Source organism: Polistes fuscatus, unplaced genomic scaffold (assembly GCF_010416935.1).
Source record: "Polistes fuscatus isolate 324 unplaced genomic scaffold, CU_Pfus_HIC Scaffold2, whole genome shotgun sequence".
Taxonomy (NCBI): Eukaryota; Metazoa; Arthropoda; class Insecta; order Hymenoptera; family Vespidae; genus Polistes; species Polistes fuscatus.
This window is the reverse complement of record NW_025113096.1, coordinates 17,393,632-17,417,950: the sequence shown is the minus strand read 5'-3', so window position 1 is coordinate 17,417,950 and position 24,319 is coordinate 17,393,632. Positions and strand designations below refer to the sequence as shown.

Below are 24,319 nucleotides of genomic sequence, written 5' to 3'. Positions count from 1 at the left end.
TTACTATATTATATTGTTGTTGTTTCATTTTTTGTTTAATCTTTTTTTCTTAATTTACTATGACTGCGTGTATTTTATTTTGTTTTTTTCTTTTTTTTTTACATATATAACCTTTTAAGAAATGTTTATACGGTATTTTCAGTGGGATCATGTTTCTTCGCGTACGCGTAACTCTTATTTTATTTGTCGTACAATATTTGCAATGCTACCTATGTGTATCTGTCTCCTTTGTGTTCATGGTACGAGTGTATTTTCTTTTCAATTTTTTTCTTTATTTTATTTTACATATATAACACCTAAACAAAAATGTACACATGATGTTTTCAGTGTTCCAATGTGTGCGTGTGTATTACGATTTTGATTCGTAATAATAATAATAACAATAATAATAATAATCGGAAGAACACTAAAATAAAATAAAATTAAAATGTAATTTTTGCCAAGAATTTGTTAGAAAAGGAATTTTGAAATATTCAATAAAAACAATGTTGTTGGTCCATCGTGTGCCACCATCTTTAAAATTCATTTACATGCACTCTAACATATATAATAAATCTCTTTAATGAGTTTTGCAACGAGGAAAAAAATAAAAAAAATAAAAGAAAAAAGAAAAACAAAAAGAAAACATAAATATGTAGATTCAAGAGAAAGATAGTCATAGTGCGGAAGAGTATGTGTTTTTTATACGACTTATCAAACTAATTCCCTTAGACTCAGCGCTGTCCAACATTGCGGCTCAAACGCAAAGCCACATCCGGCTCGCGACACTATTTTCTTTTTTGTGGTTTATTCGTAGCATATGAAATCAATCCATCCTCGATGTTATGGTTAATGTAAATGATTTTTCTTTACACAGCCACATAAATCATACCTTTTTTTGTTTTTTTCATTTTAACAATAAGAAACAATGATTACTTTTGGAGAAAAGATATTGTTTATTACAAATTTAGCTAAAAGTATATGTCAATTAATCTTTTGCATAACCTTTTCACAATACTTATTATTATTACTATTATTATTAATATTAATATTAGTGTTGTTAATATTATAATAATGATTATTATTTAATGTTATTTATCAATATTATTATTAATATTATTATTAACATTATTATTATTATTATTATTATTATTATTATTATTATTATTATTTTTATTATTAATATTATTAAATTAGCCCTTTGGTCTGTAAAAGTTGAACAGCGCTGTTTTAAAAGACGTGCTTTGGAAAATATTTGCACTTCGGCAATTTGAGATGCATACACGTATTTATGTATTGTACATAGAAATGACTAAAGGTGTTTGTGTGAAATTGGCATTATCTATATACACACGTTTTATATACTTTATATTCATATATATATATATATGTATATATTTTTTTTTGTCTAATAAAAATAAAAATTATACAAATCTTTACAATTATTGTAAAATAATAATAATAATAATATTTATGAAAAACAATTATTAAAAATAAAATGAAGTTACATTAACGATATGTTAAATCTTACAATTAAATAAAACGCAACGATCACAAATATCAAACGAATTGTACTGAAATTAAAAATAGAAAAACATTTATAAAAGTTTTCCTACAAAGTTGATTATAATAAGCGATAATAATTAATTAAATATTACTTCTAATTACTTTTTAAAAATAGCATAAGATAAGATGTTACAATTGGATGAAAGAGGACGCGTTTGAATTTACGTTTACGTTCATTCGAAGCATTATCGTCCAAGTATCGCTGGGTGTGTTTGTTAGTCAGTCAGTGTTAATTAAATCGATAAAAAATTAATGATCAACGATGCGTGAGAATTATCGGAATTTTTTTTAATCAAAACGAATGTTGTTTATGTGTTTTCCATGTTCTGTTATTTAAAAACGCGTTTGATTAACACATTCCATTGTTACGATAACCGAATCTCCATTTTAATTATTGGATATTTATTAATTAAAGATTTACACAAAATTTGTTCGTATGTATAAGAAAAGAAAAAAATAATAGATAGGAAATATTTAATAAATAATCGATTAATGTCGATTGGGAATTAATACGCGTTGTACCAATATGTTAATCAAATATAATCGAATTAATAATATTCATTGGTTAATGTGTGTGCAAATGCATTGATTTACACCTACGTACGCGTGCATATTAAATAGAAAATAATATTTTTAAAATAAAATCCATTAAAAAACGGGAACCGTTCAACAAATAATTCTCGTTATTTTAAATGAAAATTATTGAAAACTTTCTGGTTTAAAATCCTTTATCACAGATTCGAGTTTACTTCGCGAGATAATACCTTTCATACGTTTACATGCATGTTATGTATGTATGTGTGTGTGCGTGCGTGTGTGTTTATCATATATAGATGTATATGTGTAACCGGAAGATCGTATCTCGTGTAATAAAGCATAACTAAATTTACCTCGAGTCACGCGAAATGTATCACTTGCTTCTTACGATTGGCCGAAAATTATTTCACCTGGCGTTACGAACCTGCACGATTGCAGATATTCGTAGTTGAATTGATCAAATAAAGTTTTTTACTACGAGAAAAAATAATGTCCTCCGCGTGTGTTATATTATGTACGTATATTTGTATTCCTATTTCTTTTTCTTTTTTTTTCTTACACTCGGTTCGTGTTAATACGTAATGCTATTTTCTTATGCAAATATACAAGGTGAACAAGTAAAACATTTCTAAGCGAACCTAAAGTTCGCATATTGTTTCAAAAATCTATTAATTTTTCTTTTATGGAATATTTTAAAGCTAAATTTTTATTTTTTTCAAACCGTAAAACTACGAACTAAACACTCGCGGAATAGCTTAAAAAAAAATTTCAAATGAAAGATTAGGTTAGATTTTGCAAAAGGATTGGTAAATCGATTTTTAATATCACTTTGAAACTTTTGGTCCACCTAGAAACTTTAATCCCACCTTATATGTACATATATATATGTGTATATGTGTGTGTGTTTGTGTGTATATAATTACGAATTGCAACGAATGAAAGAAAAAGAAATGGCGAAACTTTCTTCTTTCTAATTTCACTGGCGTAGACGTTGCAGTTTCTTTCTCTTGACACACCCAGCAATCTTCTAAGCTCGCGTGATTATGATAGAAAAAAAAAGGAATAAACTTACGTCACTCTTTCGCGTTTTCTTCTTAATGAACAATGCGATTTACAGGTACATCTATTCTTGCAAAGAACATAAGACTATAATTTCTACAAAATTATAATAATATTAATAATAGTTCTGCTATTCGATGATTACGAAGACGAAAAGAAAAAAAAGAAAAAACATAATCAAAGAGCTTAAAACGTATTTCAAAATTAATATGTTAATTAACTTCATAGAAATATTTATTTCATATGTATATATATATATATATATATATAATGTGTATGTTTATATATGTAGATGGATTGATAAGTTTTGAGCCTAAAAAAGAAAAAAAAAAGAAACAATTTGATTTGATAGAAAAAACATTTCTTTTTACGTTAATTTGAAAACTTTTCAACCTAGTATATTGAATATTTTTATAAATGTGTTTTGCATTCATAATTCGCGTATAAATAGCACATTAAAACGTAATAATTGTCGATGATACAGGTACGTGATATATTATTATTATTATTATTATTATTAATCAATAATATTAATGCATAAAAAGAGAGATAATACTTAATTAGGATTTTAATATTTATTTTTGATCGAAGAAAATTTGTTCCTTTGTTACTGCACCGGAATTAGAAATTCTAATATTTCTTTCACAGCACGAACACACAATTCCATTTTGAGATAAGAATTTGTTGGAGATCGAAACTTTTTTAAAACGGCAGATTATTATTTATTATTCTTATTAATATTATTATTATTATTATATTTATAATTATATATATATACATATATATTTTTTGTTATTATATATAATATTATTTATATCATATCTTCGGTGTCTAAATAGAATATATTATGATATTTTATTTTATTATTAATATTATTACTATTATTATATTTTAGTTTTGTTCGTTCTTTACATCTTCCTAAAATTCAAATAAAAAAACCGAAAAATGTTTCTTTCTTTTTTTTCAATGCTATCTAAAGTATTATCTAAAATATCACTGTTTCGAATGATTGTAATGTAAACTTGATGCGTCAGATCATTTTTATTTTTCATTTGATTATTTTTTTTTTTTGTTTATGGCATTTGAGAAGAAAATTGACTGACATTTTTTCAAATATTACCTGGAATATACACTTACGTACATACATACATTCTTACTTACATACACACATACATACGTGCATACATACTTACATACAAACAAACATATTGCCTATAGTTATCAAAGAAATTCCATAGCATTTAATTATTTAACTCGTAATCGAACGTAATATGTAACCATAGTTAATTATTATTTTGTGAATAAACGATAGATGCTGTGTATAAATTTATATATATATATATATATATATATATATATATATATATATACAGGGTGTTTTATAATTTGTGGGACAAATGTTTATATGAATTGTTTTTCATTGTTTTTAATTCTTAAAGTGGATCAGACATATTATGAAACACCTTGTATATTATATATTATATATAGCATATTTGTACAAGAGAGTTGCTTATACCTAATAAAAATAAAATGAAATAAAACGTTTACAATTAAATCGAGCTTTCATTTAAAATTATAATACACATTTAGCCTCTTGAATATGATATATCTTTTCATTTTTTTTACACTATTATTGATTACTATATATGTATTTACTATATATATTTTTTTATATATTGTGTATATATATAATATAGAGAGAGTCATTTTTTTAAAAATATATGCACGTGCGCATATGTGTGTGTGTGTGTGTGTGTGTGTGTGTGTGTGTGTGTGTGTGTGTGTGTGTGTGTGTGTGTGTGTGTGTGTGTGTGTGTGTGTGTGTGTGTGTGTGTGTGTATAAATATAGATACATTATTATGTAGGCTTTCGAGTACGCACGTCTAATTGTGGTTATTTTTTTATTTTTTATTTTTTTCTTTTCTTTTGCAAATATGTAAATCATATACCAGGGTGGATTGAAAAGTTTTGAGCTTGGACAAAAAAAATTGTTTTTTTTTTTTTTAAATAAATTCTACGTTAGGTTCAAAACTTTTCAATCCACCCAAGTATACCTATGTATATATAAATATATATATAGTTTTTTTTATATTTTCTGGCACCATCTCTCTAAATCGAATATTAAATGTTTTAAATATAATTACAACTGAAACGATATATATGTTTTTTTTTCTTTTTTAACTTAATAATTTTAATACGTTGCGAATGATATTTTTTATATTAAGATCCCAATGGAAATTATTTTAATTAATTGGTTTGAATGATATTAAGCATAAAATATTTTGTTTGTTTTTTTTTCTTTTTTTTTCGTGATTTCTTTTTTAATGTAAACGAGTAAGAAATAATAAAATAATACTTTATTGTTTTTTTTTATTTTTTTTACTTACGAAAATCTATCATCGGAAAAAAAAGAATAATACTTGGAGAGAGATTATTACGCGCTCAATGATATAGAAATTTCATAGCAAAACTTGTGCTCTACGTACATACCGTTTTATCCACATTTACATTGTATACTGTGATAGTAAAATTTACGGTGTTACTTTGGGCGTGGACACATCGGGTCAGGCGTTGCACCAAGCCAAGACCACCTTTTTAAACGGTACGAAAATCGCACGATCTGGTTCACTGTTAACATACAAATTCGTCAGGTTAGATCAATATAATATCTTTTAATTTAATCGATAATTATTACGAAATTCATTTAAAATCTCTAAATAAGTCAAAAGTTTCTAAATATTTTTTTTTTCATTCTTTTTCTTTAAAACTTTTAGCTTTTTTGGATCATAAAAAGAACTTATAAAACAGCTAGTTTCAAAAGTTATGATAACGTATAATTAATTTGTAAACTTTGTATTCAATATTTTTGGTTTATCCTGCATATAATAATTGGAAATTTTTATTCTAAAAAAATCAATATTACAATAATATTGTTACAAGTAAATATACATATACAAGTAAATATACAAATTACAATAAATATCAATATTACAATAATTGTGTTACAAGTATATATAAATAATTTAAAAAAAAATCAAAATAATTAAATATGAAATATTTCAAATAGCAAGTTTACAAAGTTTCAAAATTGTTTAAGATATTTTAGAAATTAGTTAAATATTTTTAACGCATCTAAGAAACTTTTGATTTATCCTGTATAATATTTAAAAAATTTTTAATAAATTAATATCTTAATAATTATTACAAATATATGTTATAAATAATTTTGAACAGAATAAATAACTCAATACAAAATAATGTAGAAAATGAGCTGTTCGTTAAGAAATGTTCATTTTATAATTCCTGGTTTAGAAAGATAGATAGATAGACAGAGAGAGAGGGAGAGGGAGAGGGGGAGAGAGAGAGAGAGAGAGAATTGTGGTCGATCGATCGTTTATGTGTGCGAGTATAAATTCTAACTCGAGATCAAAATCTGAGGAGGCGCACTTTCAGGGACGTTGATGATGGTCACGCGAACATCGTCGTTGCGTTTCGAGTGATTTTCGTATAAGCTCCTATAATGCCTGCACCAGGTATTTCTCACGACAAAGATTCACGCGACAAGTTTCCTGCAATTTTACAAGACATAATTTATCCACCCAATCGACGATAATTCTTGCCACGTTTATAACCGGATTAAATATAGAATAAGCTCTATTTCTATCTTTAGTAGAAAAAAAACAACAACAACAACGCACTTCGAAATTAAACAAATTTAAAGTAAATTTAATGAAAACATTATTAACTTAATTATTAATTATTAATAATGAAACCCCCAGGCATTTGGATTTGATCATATTCAGACGATGATATAATTCCAATGATAAAAAAAAAAGAAATATTGAAATATAATGAGAATAAATTCCATAAATTGGTAGTGGGAGTTGAAATAATTTAATCTCGAATGAAAAACAATTTTATTAACAGATATTTTCGATTTCAGTATTATCCTTATAAGTTGAGTTAATACATACGCCAATGCATTTGCGTATGCATATGCACGTTCAACTTAGCGAGTAAAATAACGACAAGAGACGAGAAGAGAAGAGAAGAGAAGAGAGAAAAAGTATATATGTACAAGGCGAGGCCCGTTGAAGGAGGTATCGCGAGGGTTTATCTCAAACAGAATTGCTTTTGTCACGCAGCTCGTACTACGGCCCATTACCTCAAAAACATTATGCAATTACGAAATTAAATACACCGGACCAATTGGTAGGTCATTTCTTTTTCCTAAGGATTACACATTTACTCAGACCAGTGGTTCCCAAAGTGGTCCCAACGGACCCTCAGGGGTCCCTAGTATCATTCAGAGGGTCCGTAGAAGATTAAAAATTATTTGGACAACGTCGAGGGGTTCGCGCAAGGTTTAATTATTAATATAAAAAAATATCCAGAAATGAGGAACTTAAACCAATGTTTCAACAAGGATACCACAAATTCTAGTTACAAAAACAGATCCTAATTTTGTATCCTGCGCTATGGATTACTGTACAGAAGTTGTTGATTCAGTGCCGTTATGAATCTCATCACAAAAAAAAGAAACCGGATAGAAATTAGTGCTCGTGGGGATTTGCTACTCACAAACATCGAACCAGTCATAAATATACTGATAAAATCTAAACACGTTCATCCAAGTCATTAATTTTTTCTATTTAATTTTAAACAAAAGTTATAATTTCAATAAATACTTCTTCAATAATTTTTTTTTTTAATTTTTGTCCTATGTTTTATAGTAGCTTTTTCACTTAGGGGTCCGTGGACAACTTTTGACTATAAAAAGGGGTCCATGGACCAAAAAAGTTTGGGAACCACTGACTTAAGCCAATTCTCGACAAAACTAAAACCCAACTGAATTTATTTCTTTGTTTTTGTTTTTTTTAATTTTTGGCTTGTTTGTTTGTTTGTTTACAAAAATAATAATACATTTAAAATTATTCATATCATATCAATTGTAGTTTGAAATTGTACGTTGATTTTAATGTATTTCTATAAATTGGTAATATTTATTTTGGAAAAAAAAATCTAATAGAACAACACTTACCAATCGAAAAATCTTCTACCGTGAAATGTGCCATCGGAGGAACCAGTGACGTTAGGTAATTCAACACCTACATGAGAATCCTCTCGACCAGGAACTGGACCAACGTATCGGACACGACCTTGTAGGACTCTTCCTTCCGGTGAAATTACTTTGACAAGATGATCTAACTTCAGATCTCTTGGTATCTATCAAATAAAATATACTCTTAATGATCGTCATATAATAAATCGAAGAATTTATAGAATAAATAGAATTGTATTATAATTTTACAATTTAAAAAAAGAAGTCTTGGAAAAAAAATAGCCAATTAATTTTTGAAAATGATTTCAGAACTTTTGGATTACCATACGATAACTAATCCTCGAAGTAATGCCTAACGGAATCAATTACCGAAATATTATTAATAAGAGAATCGGTTAAAAAAAGAATATAAAACGTTGTATCTAATGTAAATGAGAAGATAAACGAGGTAAAAAATGTATAATATGTAATAGAGAAACACGTCTTGTCGCAAACAGAGAAGAATAATGGCTGAGAAGGGAAGGAGATGAGAGTAGAGGTTAAATTTACGAAAAGAACGTCTTTTCGAGCATTTAATGTTTTGTTTTTATGTATATACGTATCTCACTTCTCGGTTGATATTTACATTCGACTTTTGCCGTTATTTTTATTCTATTATGAATTTCGTCGTTGAATTTTTAAACACATTGACCTTCGTGTACATTCGGTATTTTTCGTGTACATTTCGTAGCTGTTTTCGTTATTTATTGTTAGTCTTATTCGAACAGCGAGACGTGTAACATCGGTATTAGAAAAATATCAAATTTATTTCGCGTATACGTGTGCGCGCGTGTTTTTTGCAAATAATATGCATTTGTGCGCGAGTGTGTGTGCTACAGGAATATATCTAAACATGTCTACACGGAAGCAGAGAAGAATAACGACTGAGAAGGAAAAGGATGAGTAGAGATTATACTTGTAAAAATAATAACTGTTTTTAGATCATGTAATTTTTTTGTTTTTATGTATGTATATTCATATCTCACTCGACCGATATTCATATTCGACCGATATTCATATTCGACCGTTGTCGTTTTTATTCTATTATGAATTTCGTCGCAGAATATTCCTAAAACAATCACGACATACATAGCAACAATAATTTATAATTATAAATAAAGTTTAAAACGATTGACTAAAAAAAGAAATATACTTTTTAAGTTTTATATTTAATGACATTCGATATCAAATTTCTACCATCCTTTTCCAATGGATTTTATTACTAGCTTCATATTTTGATCCAGTCTGGCACATATACTGTTTGAATGTTATTAATAAAATATATTAATAATTAGTTGTTTATCGCGTCTCTCCAAAAAATAAAATTATTAATAAAAGAGTCACAGAGAAGTTTGACAGGTTAAAAATTGTTTAGAACGTTATTTCGATCTTATTGAACGTTTCGTACTTTCATTGGGACTTCTTCAGCAACTAAAATTTTATTATGACTTTTTTGAAAAATACATATTATAAAACATTTAAAAAAAGTTATTTAATATTATCTCGATCGTTAATGTTCAGAGTCATAATATGCATTTATCAAAAAAGTCATAATAAAATTTCAGTTGCTGAAGAAGTCCCAATGAAGGGACGAAACATTCAATAAAAAAAAATTTTTAACCTGTCCAACTTCCCTATCACACTTTTATTAAGGGGTTATACGCAGTTGCGAGGCTCGAAAAAGACGTATTTTCATGAATTTTTTCTAGAAACAGTTTTTATTTCTCAAAAAAAATTGTTGGTAATTCAAATAGAGTGAACTTTTGAGAATACAATAGCGCGTCGATTCTGTAAAAATATTAATCTGCACTGCTCCTGTAGATGATTTCCTGAACGTCCTCTAAAAAAAGACGTTTGGCGGTGATCTCCATTTTGGCGGTTTGGATTATCCGAAATTAAAAAATATGATGGATTCTTTTAAAGGATAGATTAATGCAGGTATTAACGAGAGGAATTTTAAAAATTTTGATTTTTGACAAAATGGCATCTATTTGAAAAAAAGACTAAAATTTTTGCTTTTTTTGACTAAAATTTTCGCTCTAAATTGTTACAAAAAAATAGTAATAATTTTTTTAAATCTTATTCCTCTCGTCAATACCCGAGGAATATATCTAAGAATATTGTGTAAAAATATAAGACAAATCGGTTGAGTTATTTCTGAGAAATCGAGATCACCGACTTTGAAAATACCGTTTTGAGAAAAACGCGTTTAAAATTTCAAAGAGACGTTTACACATAGGTAAAATTTTTGTTTGCAGCTTACATGAAGTGAAGTATTTGTCGGATCGATTTTCGCTCTAAATTGTTACAAAAAAATAGTAATAATTTTTAAATCTTATTCCTCTCGTCATACCCGAGGAATATATCTAAGAATATTGTGTAAAAATATAAGACAAATCGGTTGAGTTATTTCTGAGAATCGAGATCACCGACTTTGAAAATACCGTTTTGAGAAAAACGCGTTTAAAATTTCAAAGAGACGTTTACACATAGGTAAAATTTTTGTTTGCAGCTTACATGAAGTGAAGAAATTTGTCGGATCGATTTGAAATTTTCAGAGAATATACTTAAATATATGTACATTCCGAAAATGCAAAAAAAAAAAAATCGATTTTTTGAAAATCCTAACTGCGTATAACCCCTTAATATATTAATAATATTCAAACAGTAATAATAATATTCAAACAGCGCGATGTTAAATATTATTAACAAAATGAAGTTTTACTGATAACACGCGCAAGAATTTTGGAGAATTTGGTTTGCTTGTTATTTATTCAAATCAGATCATTCACCTTTGGTAGGTAGGGTCTCGCATCCTGAGGGGGAGTCCATTCGCGTGCAAGATCAGGTTCGGAGTGCCTTCGAGTTCTTCTCCTCCTGGCTGCTATTTGTCTGTTCCAATAATCCGTACTAGCACTGGTACTCGAAATGGTCAGCATAGAATCAATACTTCGTCGCAAATAATCCTCCGCCTCGTCTATCAGAGATTCCGTTGAATCTCCGCTATTGTCACCGGCACCTACTATGTCCGAGCGCAAGTTAGGTAAACTGCCACGCGTCATTGGACACTCTGAAATGTGGAAACACGAGCCCGGTTCAAATGTAATACCTTCTTTTTGTTAGAGGATTAACAAAGAAAGAAGTTTACGTAATAACCTTTCAAACGAATCCAAGCGATTAACTTCTATCTCGAATTATATTTTACTTTCAAACCGTATATTTATTTAATCCTTTACGAAGTTTTTTTCTTTAAGAGATAGTTCTTTTGTTTCCTTTTTTCTTTTTTCTCTTTTAGATAATAAGAAAATGTACAAAAGTTTGCTTAAGCACAAATACTGAGGACAAACGAAAAATATAATATTGATTGTAGCAATTAATTCGGTGCCTTTAAAAAGACAAAATATAATATTTATTTATAAAATAATCGTACATTTGTTATTCTTCGAAAAATAGTCATTGTTATTTTCAATGACTTTTATTCATATTTCAAACAACCGCCGAATTCCTTGACGAAAATCACACGGCAATTTTGATACAACGAATTTATTATCAGCACACCGAATTAATTGTTACATACTGACAATTTGTAATCAACAGGATTACGATTGGAATGAATAAAATAATAAAGAAAAATATCTCGCACAGAAATTTGTATCTTTTTTTTCATTTTTGTTTTTCTTACCTTGAAAAGTGACTTTAGAGCGTGTTCTCTTTGGTACATTCTTCGATGATCTCGAGGACGTTGCAGGAGGATGAACATGAGTGGGAGAAGATGGCATAGATGACCAGGTTGGTCTAGGTGTAGAAGTAGCAACAGGAACTCTCCATGCATCGAAAGAAGTTGCTGTTGTTCTCCAAGAGTGTCTTCTTGGTGGACCACTGACGACTTCTAATCCTGGCGATGGTATCGAGCTCAAGGAACCTCGATATCTTGAGGAATAGAGATCAGCCGACAATCGACAATCGCAAGGACTTGGTAAAGTCGTTCCCAGATTACAACGAGGCCAATAACTTGCTGGTGATCCTAAGGATTCGCGACGATGAACTTCCGGTGTACGGTGTCCACATCCTCGAGATCCTAAACAAGTCTGTAACAAGTTGATATTTTTCTAAAGAAGACTAGGCAAATCAGTTTTTTAGTGAAATCGTTTGATTCTGTACAATGTAGGAGCACCAAATAGGCAAATCAGTTTTTATCTATTATTTGATGTCGTACATAGTAGAATTATCAAAAGGAAAAATGTAGTTTATAACGATCATCTGCATTCACGTATAATATGAAAATAATGAAGATACTTACGTGCATTATGTATGATCATCTAAGAATAATAAATTCTTTCATGAATAAATTAAAATCGAAGAAAATAAATCATCTAATCGTGACGTTTATCCTTAAACGGTCCAACGACTCTATAAGTTCGTATAATACCTAAACGTATATTATTATCGTATAGAGGCACCGAGAATTACAGTCGCAAAACGCAACTTCAATTCATTTTTCTCACGTTCACATGGACGTGGACGTAAACGTAGTTAAATGGCGTCCGCGGGTAGGAAATAAGAGGACCGTAAGTCGTAGTAAGGTGCATACGGTGCAATTAGTCATCATCTGGGACTTGGAAGAAGCAAGATAGTTCAAAGCAAGATAGATAATATATTGAGAAAGAAATAAAGAGAAAGAGAGAAAAAAAGATCACGAGTACGTGTTCGTGGATGTAAAGCAAACCGCGTTAGAGTTCCATTCGTTCGTGGCCTTCTGGATGCACACAGTGAGGATTATTGTGCGTGCATACTACCAGTACACGTTGAATTAATCAAGCTGTTATTACGCCGACTGCCGTCCGTTTCTCTTCGTACAACGCCAACATCTACTTTATTACAAGACTTACGACATCAAGCAAACACGTGTCAGGGTTATCTCTTTGCGCAATAACTTTGAACGAGTTCCGCGAAAAATCATCTTCAAAAATGCTACAACACCCTGGTGGGAGGGGGGGCTGTACGTTGCGATCTTTTCTTCTTTCGCAAAAAAAAGACAAGAAATTCTTGCCGCCGTTGTACTTTTGCTTTTTGTAATTTACCTGTGCATGAGGATCGTGACAAAGATGATCAGCACTTCTTGACAATTCTGGTACCATGCTGGTGAAACTGATGTCCGAGAGTAAAACTCGTCTTGCTTCGCGTGTCTTGTCAGACAGCCTGAGCCTCCCGGGTACACCAGTCGGCAATGCGAATTTACTTGGAAGCGTTGTAAACGTGTGAGCCACTTTATGTGCGAGATAGCTTTCCGAACGCCATTGTGCCGGGAGGGCCGAAATGTCGGTTTGTGCTCCTGACTCGCGTTTGGCCCCACTACTACGATCCATTACAGGACGAAGAGGTGCTGAACTTTTTCTTCGACCACCAGCCAAAGCTTCCCGATGTATTATTGGCCTGTAATTATCCAACGTGTAATCATGTCGATCATTTCTTACCACTTTCAAATTACATATTTTTCGTAATTAAAGAAATCAAAAGATATATGTGAAATGATGATGATGATGATGATAATAATAACAATAATAATAATAAAAATAATGATGATGATGATGATGATGATGAAAAAGATGTTGATAGAGATTATTTTTGTATTACATATAAAAACAGAAACAAGGTTAGTATCTATAATAATCGACATCATTGTACGAGGAAAAATTGAATAACACGATATAACGTTGCTCGTTTTATAATCTATGCACTGTATTATATGGGTTACTGTCGCAAAGTTATTTTTGTTCTTGCGTCAACGTTCCTCCACGTAAAAGTATATACGTTTATTAACAACGATAGGACCCTTATAAATCATAAATAAATATCATACAAGTACTTTTTTCAACATTATGAGAGGTATTGGTACATTGACCCTTTTTCATCTTGTTAGAATTTTTTATGAATTCGTTAATTATATTTGTACGTTATTACGCCAATGAAATTTGTCGTTTGTAACTTATACTACTTATAGCCGGCAACAGGGTGTACATTTTAAATACACTTATCTAGCTGGCTCGTTGAGAGAGTACCGTCAGCGTTAGCATCCATTGGTACGTAAAAACAAAGCCTCTTCAAAACGAGCGAGAACACTTTACGATCGGCAAGTGACTAATTACGTTCGCTTATGTGTGCATCTTTCAGTGTATATGTGGAATACGTAATGTATGCAAACACTAACAGGAAGGCCTATTTTATGAAGTAGTGAGGTAGAACGGTAAGAAGAGTAATGGATGTAGTTAGAACAAATAGCGTAAATATAAAACGTATTACGTTTCTAAGAGCCAAAATATTATCACTTAATAGCGTAAACTTAAATATTCGTTTGTTACGAAAGAATTCTAAATGAATGATTAAATTAAAGAAAGATCGACAATAATATTTCTAATTATTCGATCAAAATGGATACAAAATAAACATTTTAATTCGTATAAAAGTAGTTGTCTTCGTATCTCGTTTAAACTTTCTAAACAACCCAATGGATGATGTAAGAAAAAATATGTAAATACCTGTAAGCAGTCGGAGGTGCAGCTAAAGTGTTTCTCCTAATTGCATGCCTAGTTGAGTGTTCAGGTTCCTCAAGTACACCACACTTGCTGATGTCAGTTTCAACGAGAACGGAACATTGAGACCACATCTTGTTTAATCTGGTACTGGAACTCTCGTCGAATCGATCGACGCTTTCTTCGCGATCGATACTGGAGCTTTGAGATGAGACAGCTTCTTCAACGGAGCTGGTCTTATCACCGTTACAAACAAGAGACTCTCCTTCGGAAGATTTGGTATATTTTAAAAGAGCCGGTTGCCTAGCGGGATTTGGTTGCTGCCAAGCATCAGTTTCCGTTATTGAAACGAGATCCTCTTGAAGACCTAAATCCCTACATGTATCATCTGTCGTAAATATTAACTCAATGTCATCGAGTTCCTCGGAATCATTTTCAGATTGATCATTTAATTTCCCCTGTTCACCCGATTGACTCTGTTGCCTATGCTGATGTTGTTGTTGCTGCTGCTGTTGTTGCTGCTGTTGACTTTGTTGTTGCATAGATCTTTGCTGCGGCGGCGACTGAGGTTCAGGATTATCACTGAAGACAGAATTATCACCGTCGGAAACAGATCTAAGGCTCAAATCTTCGCTATCTTTTTCTGGTAAATCAAGACGATCTATTACAACAGAACCATCGTTATCGTCCTGACCATCGTCCTGAACATCATCTCCGCAAATGTCTTCTTCTTGACTCTCTTTAGACAGCACCGATATTAGACCAATGATACCGGACTCATCCTGACCTAGACTACATCTAGATTGTGTTCCATCCCTTGAGGAATGCTGTTGATGTTGCTGTTGTTCTTCTACTTGTTGTTGTTGTTGTTGTTGTTGAGTTGTTGTTTCCGAAGATAAGGATGGAAACTCACGACGAACACGGCGTATTACCGATGTACTACGAGCTTGAGTTTCCGGACTCGAGCTACCGATACTTCGCCGGGTCCCACTCGTTCTGATCGTTTCTGACGTCTCCTCGACGACAATTTTATTCCCTGACGCATCCATCGTGGCGCTAGCCGTGTCTGCTGATGATGATTGCCTATAACAACGCGTCCAACGTTCTTCTTTTAAACTGATATGAGTCAAACAGGAGATAAAAAGAGTTTATTAAGTTCTCACCCACAATTTCTAAAACTTATCGATCATTTCTTAGAACGAACGAACCGTTTGCACGTAAAGAATAAGGGAAATAGTGCAAACGGATAATTTGAAGTTTCCTCTACGCTTATGAAGAAAAAAAAAAGAAAAAAAAGAACAAAAAACGTTCGTTCGTAAGAAGAGTTAAATTTGAAAAGATTAGCAACAATAATGAAATTGCCTATTTCACTAGCGTTAACCAACTCAACGATGTTTTTACTATGGCTTCGTTGATAGGTATAACTCCTTTTGTATAACTCTAAACGAAAACTCGTAAATAAGGCTACGCGCTTCCAGCTTCCAGTTGGTTGCGCCACGTAACGAGTTTGCGAGCGTATCGTTAAACGTGTTATCGCTAAGAATAAGTAGAAAAACAAACAAACGATGAGAAGAATAAAAGGAAAATAGAAATAGGATAAGTAATTTGTAGTCCCTCGTAAAAATTCATTGGCTTTTCATTTCTTTTACCGTTCAAACAAAAAGTATGAGTGTGCAAATTCGTTGATAAACAAAAATAATAGCTACAAATATAGATATTAATTGTATGCCTATTTTTATCTATAATTTATTGGATAAAAGAAAATCCATATTTTCGTAATTTTAAACATGACATTTTTAAATCCGTCAAATCCATAAATTTAATTTACGAGAAACTGCAGAATGCAGATCCCGGCCGGAGATCTGGATTTTTTCAAATGTACGATGAATATTCTCAAAGTTTGCAAAGTTTGAACAAAATCTGAGCATCTGATATTAATTAGAAATTAATTACTCTTTCTTTTTTCTTTTTTTTTTGAAACCTTTTCGGCCAAATTTGTTTTCAGATTGCAAAGAAACATCGCTCTTGTATATATGCCAAGTAATAAAATATTGATAATAATTAAAATTACATATAAACATTGTAGTATTTGAAAATTAGATAATAATGGTACTACATTCGTATTGGTAGAAAATATATGAGAAATTTTGTGTGCGTGAGAAAATTGAATGACCAAGTGAAAAGAAGAGTATGAGGCGGAGTAATTAGTCAATTAGCAGTGGCAGAGTCTTACGAAACTCACTCGGTAGGGTCTTCTACTTGAAGTGGAACAAAACGAGGCTGGTGCGACGGTGGCGGCGGACTCGTAGCAGCATCGTTGGAAAAGTCGGTACTTCTGCTAAGGATCTTACGTCTTAGAACGTGGTTCTCCAGGGCTAACCTTTCAACCACCTCGACGTATTTCTCCTCGGAAAATTCACCAACACTTTCCTTCAATCGACGTAGTTCTTCGCGCGATGAATCCAATGCTGATCGCAGTGATATAACCGTCTAAAATTTATATTCAAAAATTGTTTCTTTAATTTTAAATAATACAAAATAGTTCGTACGAACATCTAATTTTTTATTCGCATAATAAACAGATTGATTCCGGTAAAATAAAATACAATTTTCAATATTTCATATCGAACCGAGTTAGATATTTATTATTGAAAATATTAAATTCTATCATATATTATTTTCATTGGATTATTTATTCAAATAAAAAATATTATGAATTTATATTGACCAATTCAATCATATATTATTGCATTATTTATTCGGATTGAGAATATTGTATATTTTGATATAACTTTTTTAATAATTTATTCCTATAGTGTTTTCTATTATATATTTAAACATAAAATAATCAAAATTTGGATACACAAAGTGTGAGGTTTTTTCGATCAAACGAAATATCAGCATATTCTACGTACAAAACCAAGAACAAAATATGATATTACTTATTAACACAACCCAATACATAAATGAATCATTTATTATGATAATTAATACAAGAAAAACACAATAAAAACATTTATGACTCATTGTCGGATCAAATTACCGGTTCAAATTTGATCTAAAATATTTGTATTGGCATAAAATTATTTATTCTTAACTGTGCTTAGAGTTTGTAAAAAATCGGTTTTGACAATGTCTATGGAGTTTTTGTTAATTAAATTTATTCTAAAAGATCGGTCGCGAACTTTAGAAACGTAAGTTCGCTATTCACACAAGGAAAGAAAATATTTAGATGATTTTTACTTGTGAACAAATTTTCTCGATTCATCTGGTGTGGGTTACTTTAAAAGCAATTAAGAGTAATAGAATCTGAAGAAATTTCAAGGATACTCCGTTCTAGGGCGAAGATAAACTTATTCCACAGCTCGGTCGACGTTATTGACAATGTTGTTCCTTTAAAGAAATGATAATGCGAAACGCAGGAAAAGCATTTTGCTTTATCGATTAAATGTCTTCTAAAACTTCGCGTACGTACAGCCATTGCGTCCTTTGCTTTTAACTAAAACTGATTTGCCAAAGAAAAATCGAACAAAATGCGTTACGATTCGTGCTCCAATTGTGGCTGAATATCCCGAACGAGGTCGACTCATTAAAATGCCAACATATTTATCTAATACGAATGAATTCAATTTTTATTCGTCACAATTACTTTAGTTTATTTTTCAGTTTTATCTATTTATCTAATTTGCCACTATTTTTCTATCAAAACTCACTGCATTCAATTTAATTAACGTATCAAAAATAAATTATGTTCTATCTAATAAATTTTGTAAGTAGGTATACCTAGACACCAAAAATATATATAAAATTGAAAACAACTTAGAGTTTAGGATTTCTTGAAAATAATTCAATAACGAACAGGTGAAAAATATAAACAATCTAATGCACACACACACACAACACACAAAAATTAAATTAAATTAAATTAAATTAAATTAACTTTATACTTTATACTTTATTAGAAAAAGAAAAGAAAAGATAAAAAAACGAAACAAAAAAGAAATAGAAAATTGTATTCCAGTTAATCTAGACAATCGTACAGATATACACTTTAATTGTTCATTAAATTAAAAAGTACAAATAGAATAAAAAAAATAAGAAAGTTATATACGTAACGATAAAATGATCGTGTTGTTAGGACACATGACTCGTGAGGATTTACCGAGAATTAATTAAAGGTATGTAATAAAAGAGCAGAACGAAAAAGGTAGAGGAGGGAGGAGCGAGAAGAGGAGGAGGGGTGGGTGGAGGGTCTTACAATTTTATGATATTATATTTGAAGCAAATATTTCGCCGCACGATGTCCGTTGATTATCTTTTCTCGATTTAATTCACGCGTGTGTCCCTAATGACGACTACTGCTCGGCCAACCGTTGTTGTAGTATTCCTAAGTATTTACTTTCGTAGGAAAAGAATTGCTACTGCTGCTGTTGCTACTGCTGCTACTGCTGCTGCTGTTTGCTCGAGGAAACTCGAGTCAAACTTACACCGTCATTATCCGCGACCATTAAACGCATAGTACTGAAATCCGCGAAACTTAACTTTCGAAATGGCAAACCTCGCAAACCTTTGAAATTAAGCGAAATACAAATCCGACGAACGGTTAACTTGTCGGTTAAGTCGTGATACTTCCATTAACTATCCCCTAATTTGACTTATCCATTTCTTTTATGCATTTTTTATTTTTTTTTATTTTTTTTTCTATTATATATCAAATAAAAAAGAAAAAAATCGTTTAATTAAATAACTTTCGAAAGCGGAAATCCGGGACTTTCTTTTTAATTCATTTTATTTTATAGTTTTCACCGAAATAAATCTCCCATGACAAGTATAAGACATGGGATAAAACGGGATAAGGTATAGGATAAGGTAGGATAAGGTATAATATATATACAGGGTGTCCTGTAACTGGTGGTACAAGCACGCAAGGGATGATTTTATATTTATAACTAACATAAAGCGAAAATGTAGAATTAAAAACTTTATTTTCGAGAAAAATCAGTTTAACAATTTGATTCAACTTGCAGACCTGGTAATTAAAAGTCTTGTTCGATAAGCATAAGAAAAAAATTGATGCAAAGAACATTGTCGCATACCAATAATATCGGTAAAAATATTAAGAAGCAAGAAAATGTTCATTGAATTGAAACAGAATCGAGTGTACTCGTACCGGACAAATTTTCAAACTTATTGTTCTCCGAAAGGAAGTCTTGTATGAACAAATTTTATTCTACATTTTCGACTTATTAGTTATTCATGTAGAATCACTGCAGAATCCTGTACCATTGTAAAATCCTACTCGTTTGTATCATAAGTAACAGGACACCCTGTATATGTACAGGATATAAAGTAACAGATTTGTGCGAAGAAATATTAAGTATCCAATTTAATCTTGCTCTTAATAATAATAATAATAATAATAATAATAATAATAATAATAATAATAATAATAATAACAATAATAATAATAATTCTGTATCATCTCCTATACTTGCATAACATTATTAAAATGTTCTAACTTGAATTTAAAATACCAACCACCCATTTAATAATAACAGTTTTAAAATAAAAATACAGGGTAGTTAATTATTTGTAATTTTCTATACGAGGTCTGGTATCTTTTAAGGAGATTTATACGTTCTTGAAACTTACGTTTATCGCAGAAATGGATTCGTGGGAAAATCCAATCGAATCGAATCAGAATTGTTCAAGTAAAAATGATATCCTAACTACATAACGGAACAAGAGTCAATCTGGCAAGACAAGAGTCCGCTAGGAAAGTGAGTAGTAAATTGGCACGCTATTGGCCGGAAAAAGCGAACTACTTTATTTCCCTCGACGAATAGGAGTCGATTGCTTAATTGCCGGGAAACGATATGTTATAATTATCTTTAACACGTAAGAAGGAGATAGAAAAGATATAAAAAGAGTAGAATAACATAATCCTAACATAATCACGTTTACTGGAAATTTCTAATTGGTTTCAACTTAAATTAAGTTATTATTGGTTCAAATTATTCGGAAACCTACCAATTGTCAGAATGACCACAAATTAACCAAATATATTAATCTCATAATTTTGTGAGCCATATTTAACAAAAAATTACCAACTCATAGGACAGCTCTTGTATTATACGATTTTAAGATGATAAAGTTGTTATTTCTCTTTATGTTTATAAATTTTATAACATTTTTAATATTATCAACAACGCTATTATTAAATGAAGCATTATAAAATAGTAATAATATATAAAATATAATCAAATATACAATAGAAATAAAAAAACAAATTTTTATTTTTGAATTCAAATCTTTAAACTAAATTGACTTAATTTCAGATCATCGAGGGTTGGTAATTTCTTGCATAAGTCAATTGTTTACAAAATAATAAATACATTACAATTATAACGATGGACAAATTATAAATCAAATAATTGAAAAATTAATGTTATGATTTATTTAATAATATAGATAATTGTAATATAAAATTAATTTTGTAATCTAGTCCACTGTCGTCATTATCGACACACACACACACACATATATATATGTACGTACAATGAAAAATATTATCGGAAAAAAATAAGAGATAAGAAATAAAAAATACCTGATGCAGAGCTCTCACGACGTCCAATCCGGTGATTCCCGGGGATGGCAGGGTGAGCTGCAGCCCCTGGTGATGAGACGACGCTCGACCGGTTTCAGCTTCCATACCTCCTCCTCCTTCTCCACCTCTTCCTCCTCCAACACTAGCACCACCTTCTTAACCACCTTCACATTCACCTCTTCTTCCCTCACTGTTTCCTTCTTTTCCTTTTTCTCTTCCTCCTTCTCCTCCGCCTCCACCACCTCCCCGCCCAATGTTTCGAGCCAACTTTTGACACCGGCACAGAACATGCCGAATCCTCTTTTGTCCCTCTACTGTCGCGTTCCACTTTCTCCTAACACTTTGGATTACAATTATTTCAAATAGTCTTTTCAACGCGTACCGTCAAATTAACGAACAATTACTACTGCGCTACAATCTGTTAATCTCGATCACTTTTATACATTTTTTTATATATATATATATAAAAAAAAAAAAGAAAACAAAACTGTAGAGATCTTCCTCTTCCTGTTTGTTTTTATTATTAATATCTTCGTTTATATTTATCCTCGATCCATACGGGATTGGTGCAACACAACATTGCTGTCTCTCCTTTTAACATCCACTTCATTCAGGTACCTCTCCTATCCCAAAAATGTTGATACCACATTATCGCGTCCTCTCCCTGCTGAGATGAAAGAAGAAAGAGGAGATAAAAAAAAAGTAAGGAGGGCATCTTTCGATAAGGCTGATTCAGGAATTGGAAAGGTCAACGCTAAGTGTAAATAACACGGTATAAACAGGTGTGTTTTCATAAGGGAGAATTTAACGCGCATATCTCTACCGTTCCTAAACGCCCTTCGGCGTTTCATCGATAAGCGTCACCGATTTTTCCACCTTTTTCCGAGTTTCAATGTGTGTACGCATTCACTGAACGATCCCTTCCTTTCTTTTTATTTTTTGTTTAATGTACACACTCTTTTTCTTTCTCTTTTTTCTATCGTCCCTTTCCCTTCATACTAACAACGAAAGCTTTTTGCACCCGCTATGTAGTAAATACTGTGCACACAACACACACACACACACATACACATACATCTATCTCTTTCTATCTAACAAGTGCCGCTACACGCGTAAAACTCGCATTAATACATCGAAGTGTATCAATGCGCGCGTTCTGCGCGTGATTACTACGCGTCAATGTCTGATTGTGTGTAGCGCGGATTAAAGCCATCCAATGAGATACGGGAAATTTTATGCACTTTATTCCAAGCTCTCAGCTTTAAATCGTCGAGGAATCGTGTTAAGTGTGTATCGAGGAATTTAAGAAAATAAAACAAATAAAGATGTTAAGAATGTAGATAAACGTTGTTAAAGTAACACGGATTCGTTCTTAAACGGAATAGGGATAAAAAAAAAAAAGTCAAACACACGTATCGACTTAGTCGAATCTTTTGAAATGGGATAAAAAGTTTCCTTTGGGGAAAAGAACAGCAACTTTTTTTTCGCAAATTTGAGCGCGGATTTGAACGTGGATTTAAAATCAAGAGAAAGAATATATGAAATATGAGACGAAAAAAAAGAAAACTAGAAAACTCTCTCTTTAATGATCGGTAATTATAATCTTTGGTATTTTTCTTCGACGCGCTGTTATATTAGTTTTCTATTTTATTATTGTGTATTATATTTTCAAATAATATCATTCTAGTCTCGTTCGTTGCAATTCAATTTTGATCAAACTTACAAAAAAGTATCAACTTATCGTAATAATCGTGATGTCCTCTCTACGATAGAAAGCAAACACGAGATGATGAAAGAACTTATTCCGCACAATATTATGATGTTATTATATACCATACGGGTTCAGATCCTCTCTCTCTCTCTCTCTCTTTTTTTCTCTCTCTCTCTATCTCTCTATCTATCTATCTCTTTCTCTTTCTCTCTCGTTCTTTCTTTATTCACTTGGTCAACTCTAGTTTTACTTAGTGGGGGAGCATCGTTTAGAAGAAGGCGACGTTCTCATCGAAATTTGGACGAGCAAGGAACGAAGGATCGTCGTCGTTTCGACGGGACGACGATACCGATCGATACGCAACAGGATTCCTTCGACAGCATCATCGTTCTCCTCCTCGTCGATCCTTATACATACATAAATGCATATGTACGTACGTATCTAAATACGTACATATCTACATACATATATAAGTATTTGTCGTCCTAATCTAGATCGTCGTCGTCGTCGAACCGAAGCACCGCTCGGAATACGAAAACGTTCGACGCGTTTCCGTTTACGCGGAATCTTTTTTCACTCTTTCTCTCTCTCTCTCTTTTTCTCACACTTTTTTTCTATATATATATCTATATCAAAAGATTACTGCGTTTAATACCGTGACTCGATTACGTTCTTAAATCGTTTACGAATCGTCACCAATCATTCAGAATTCTTCTCCTCCTTCGCATCCGTCCCGTCCTTTTCTCCGCATTTACGGATAATCTTCTATTAACAAATTCTACTCGTTCTCACACTACTGCGATTCTACTACGACACTCTATTCCCCGTATTTCATTTGCTTCGGTTAAGTCCCTTTTTCTACTATCCCAGTCCCTTATTTTTATCTTTTTTTTTTCCTTTTTCTTTTTATCTTATTCGAGATAACGCCCTTTTTCGGTGATACGAAAAACCCTTTAATGTCCCTTAGAACTTGCTATTTGACTCTCATTCGATGACTCCTCCTTCCCCGAGGCCGACGCCGTTTTACGTACTTACGCACCCACGAGTGTCAACGATATAGCTCCAGAGCTGTCACTTGCCCCTTTAATGCAGACGACGCGACGGGACAAAGATACACAAGCGATTACGCAGTGCTACCAACGTTACGTCATACGAGGTCCGTCGCTCCCGACCTCCTCGGTTAACTTCGGTTCACGAATTACAACTACGAGATAAGCCTCGTGTATGTT

General features: G+C 31.5%; 2 protein-coding genes across 7 annotated transcripts in view; both read right to left on the bottom strand.

The window, feature by feature from the left end:
* The window catches only part of LOC122516736 (speckle-type POZ protein-like), a 24,298-nt gene extending 18,591 nt beyond the window's left edge, over positions 1–5,707 (bottom strand). Inside the window, exon 1 of the mRNA XM_043634799.1 lies at positions 5,632–5,707. The gene's annotated coding sequence lies outside the window, so the exon portion shown is untranslated. The remainder of the gene's footprint in view (positions 1–5,631) is intronic.
* Positions 5,651–24,319, bottom strand: LOC122516734. Of its 6 annotated transcripts, none has more exons than XM_043634794.1 (9): positions 24,130–24,319; positions 21,380–22,046; positions 17,015–17,262; positions 14,779–15,855; positions 13,324–13,675; positions 11,925–12,330; positions 11,035–11,312; positions 8,183–8,367; positions 5,651–5,769 (listed from the first exon to the last, which is right to left on the bottom strand). In XM_043634794.1, exons 2-9 carry the CDS (start codon positions 21,482–21,484, stop codon positions 5,706–5,708), a joined length of 2,715 nt encoding a protein of 904 aa, XP_043490729.1. In that variant the 5' UTR covers positions 21,485–22,046; positions 24,130–24,319; the 3' UTR covers positions 5,651–5,705. The 6 variants fall into 6 exon arrangements, with proteins under 6 accessions (XP_043490729.1, XP_043490730.1, XP_043490726.1 ...); XM_043634795.1 differs by having other exon boundaries at positions 21,380–22,043; XM_043634791.1 differs by having other exon boundaries at positions 23,556–24,258.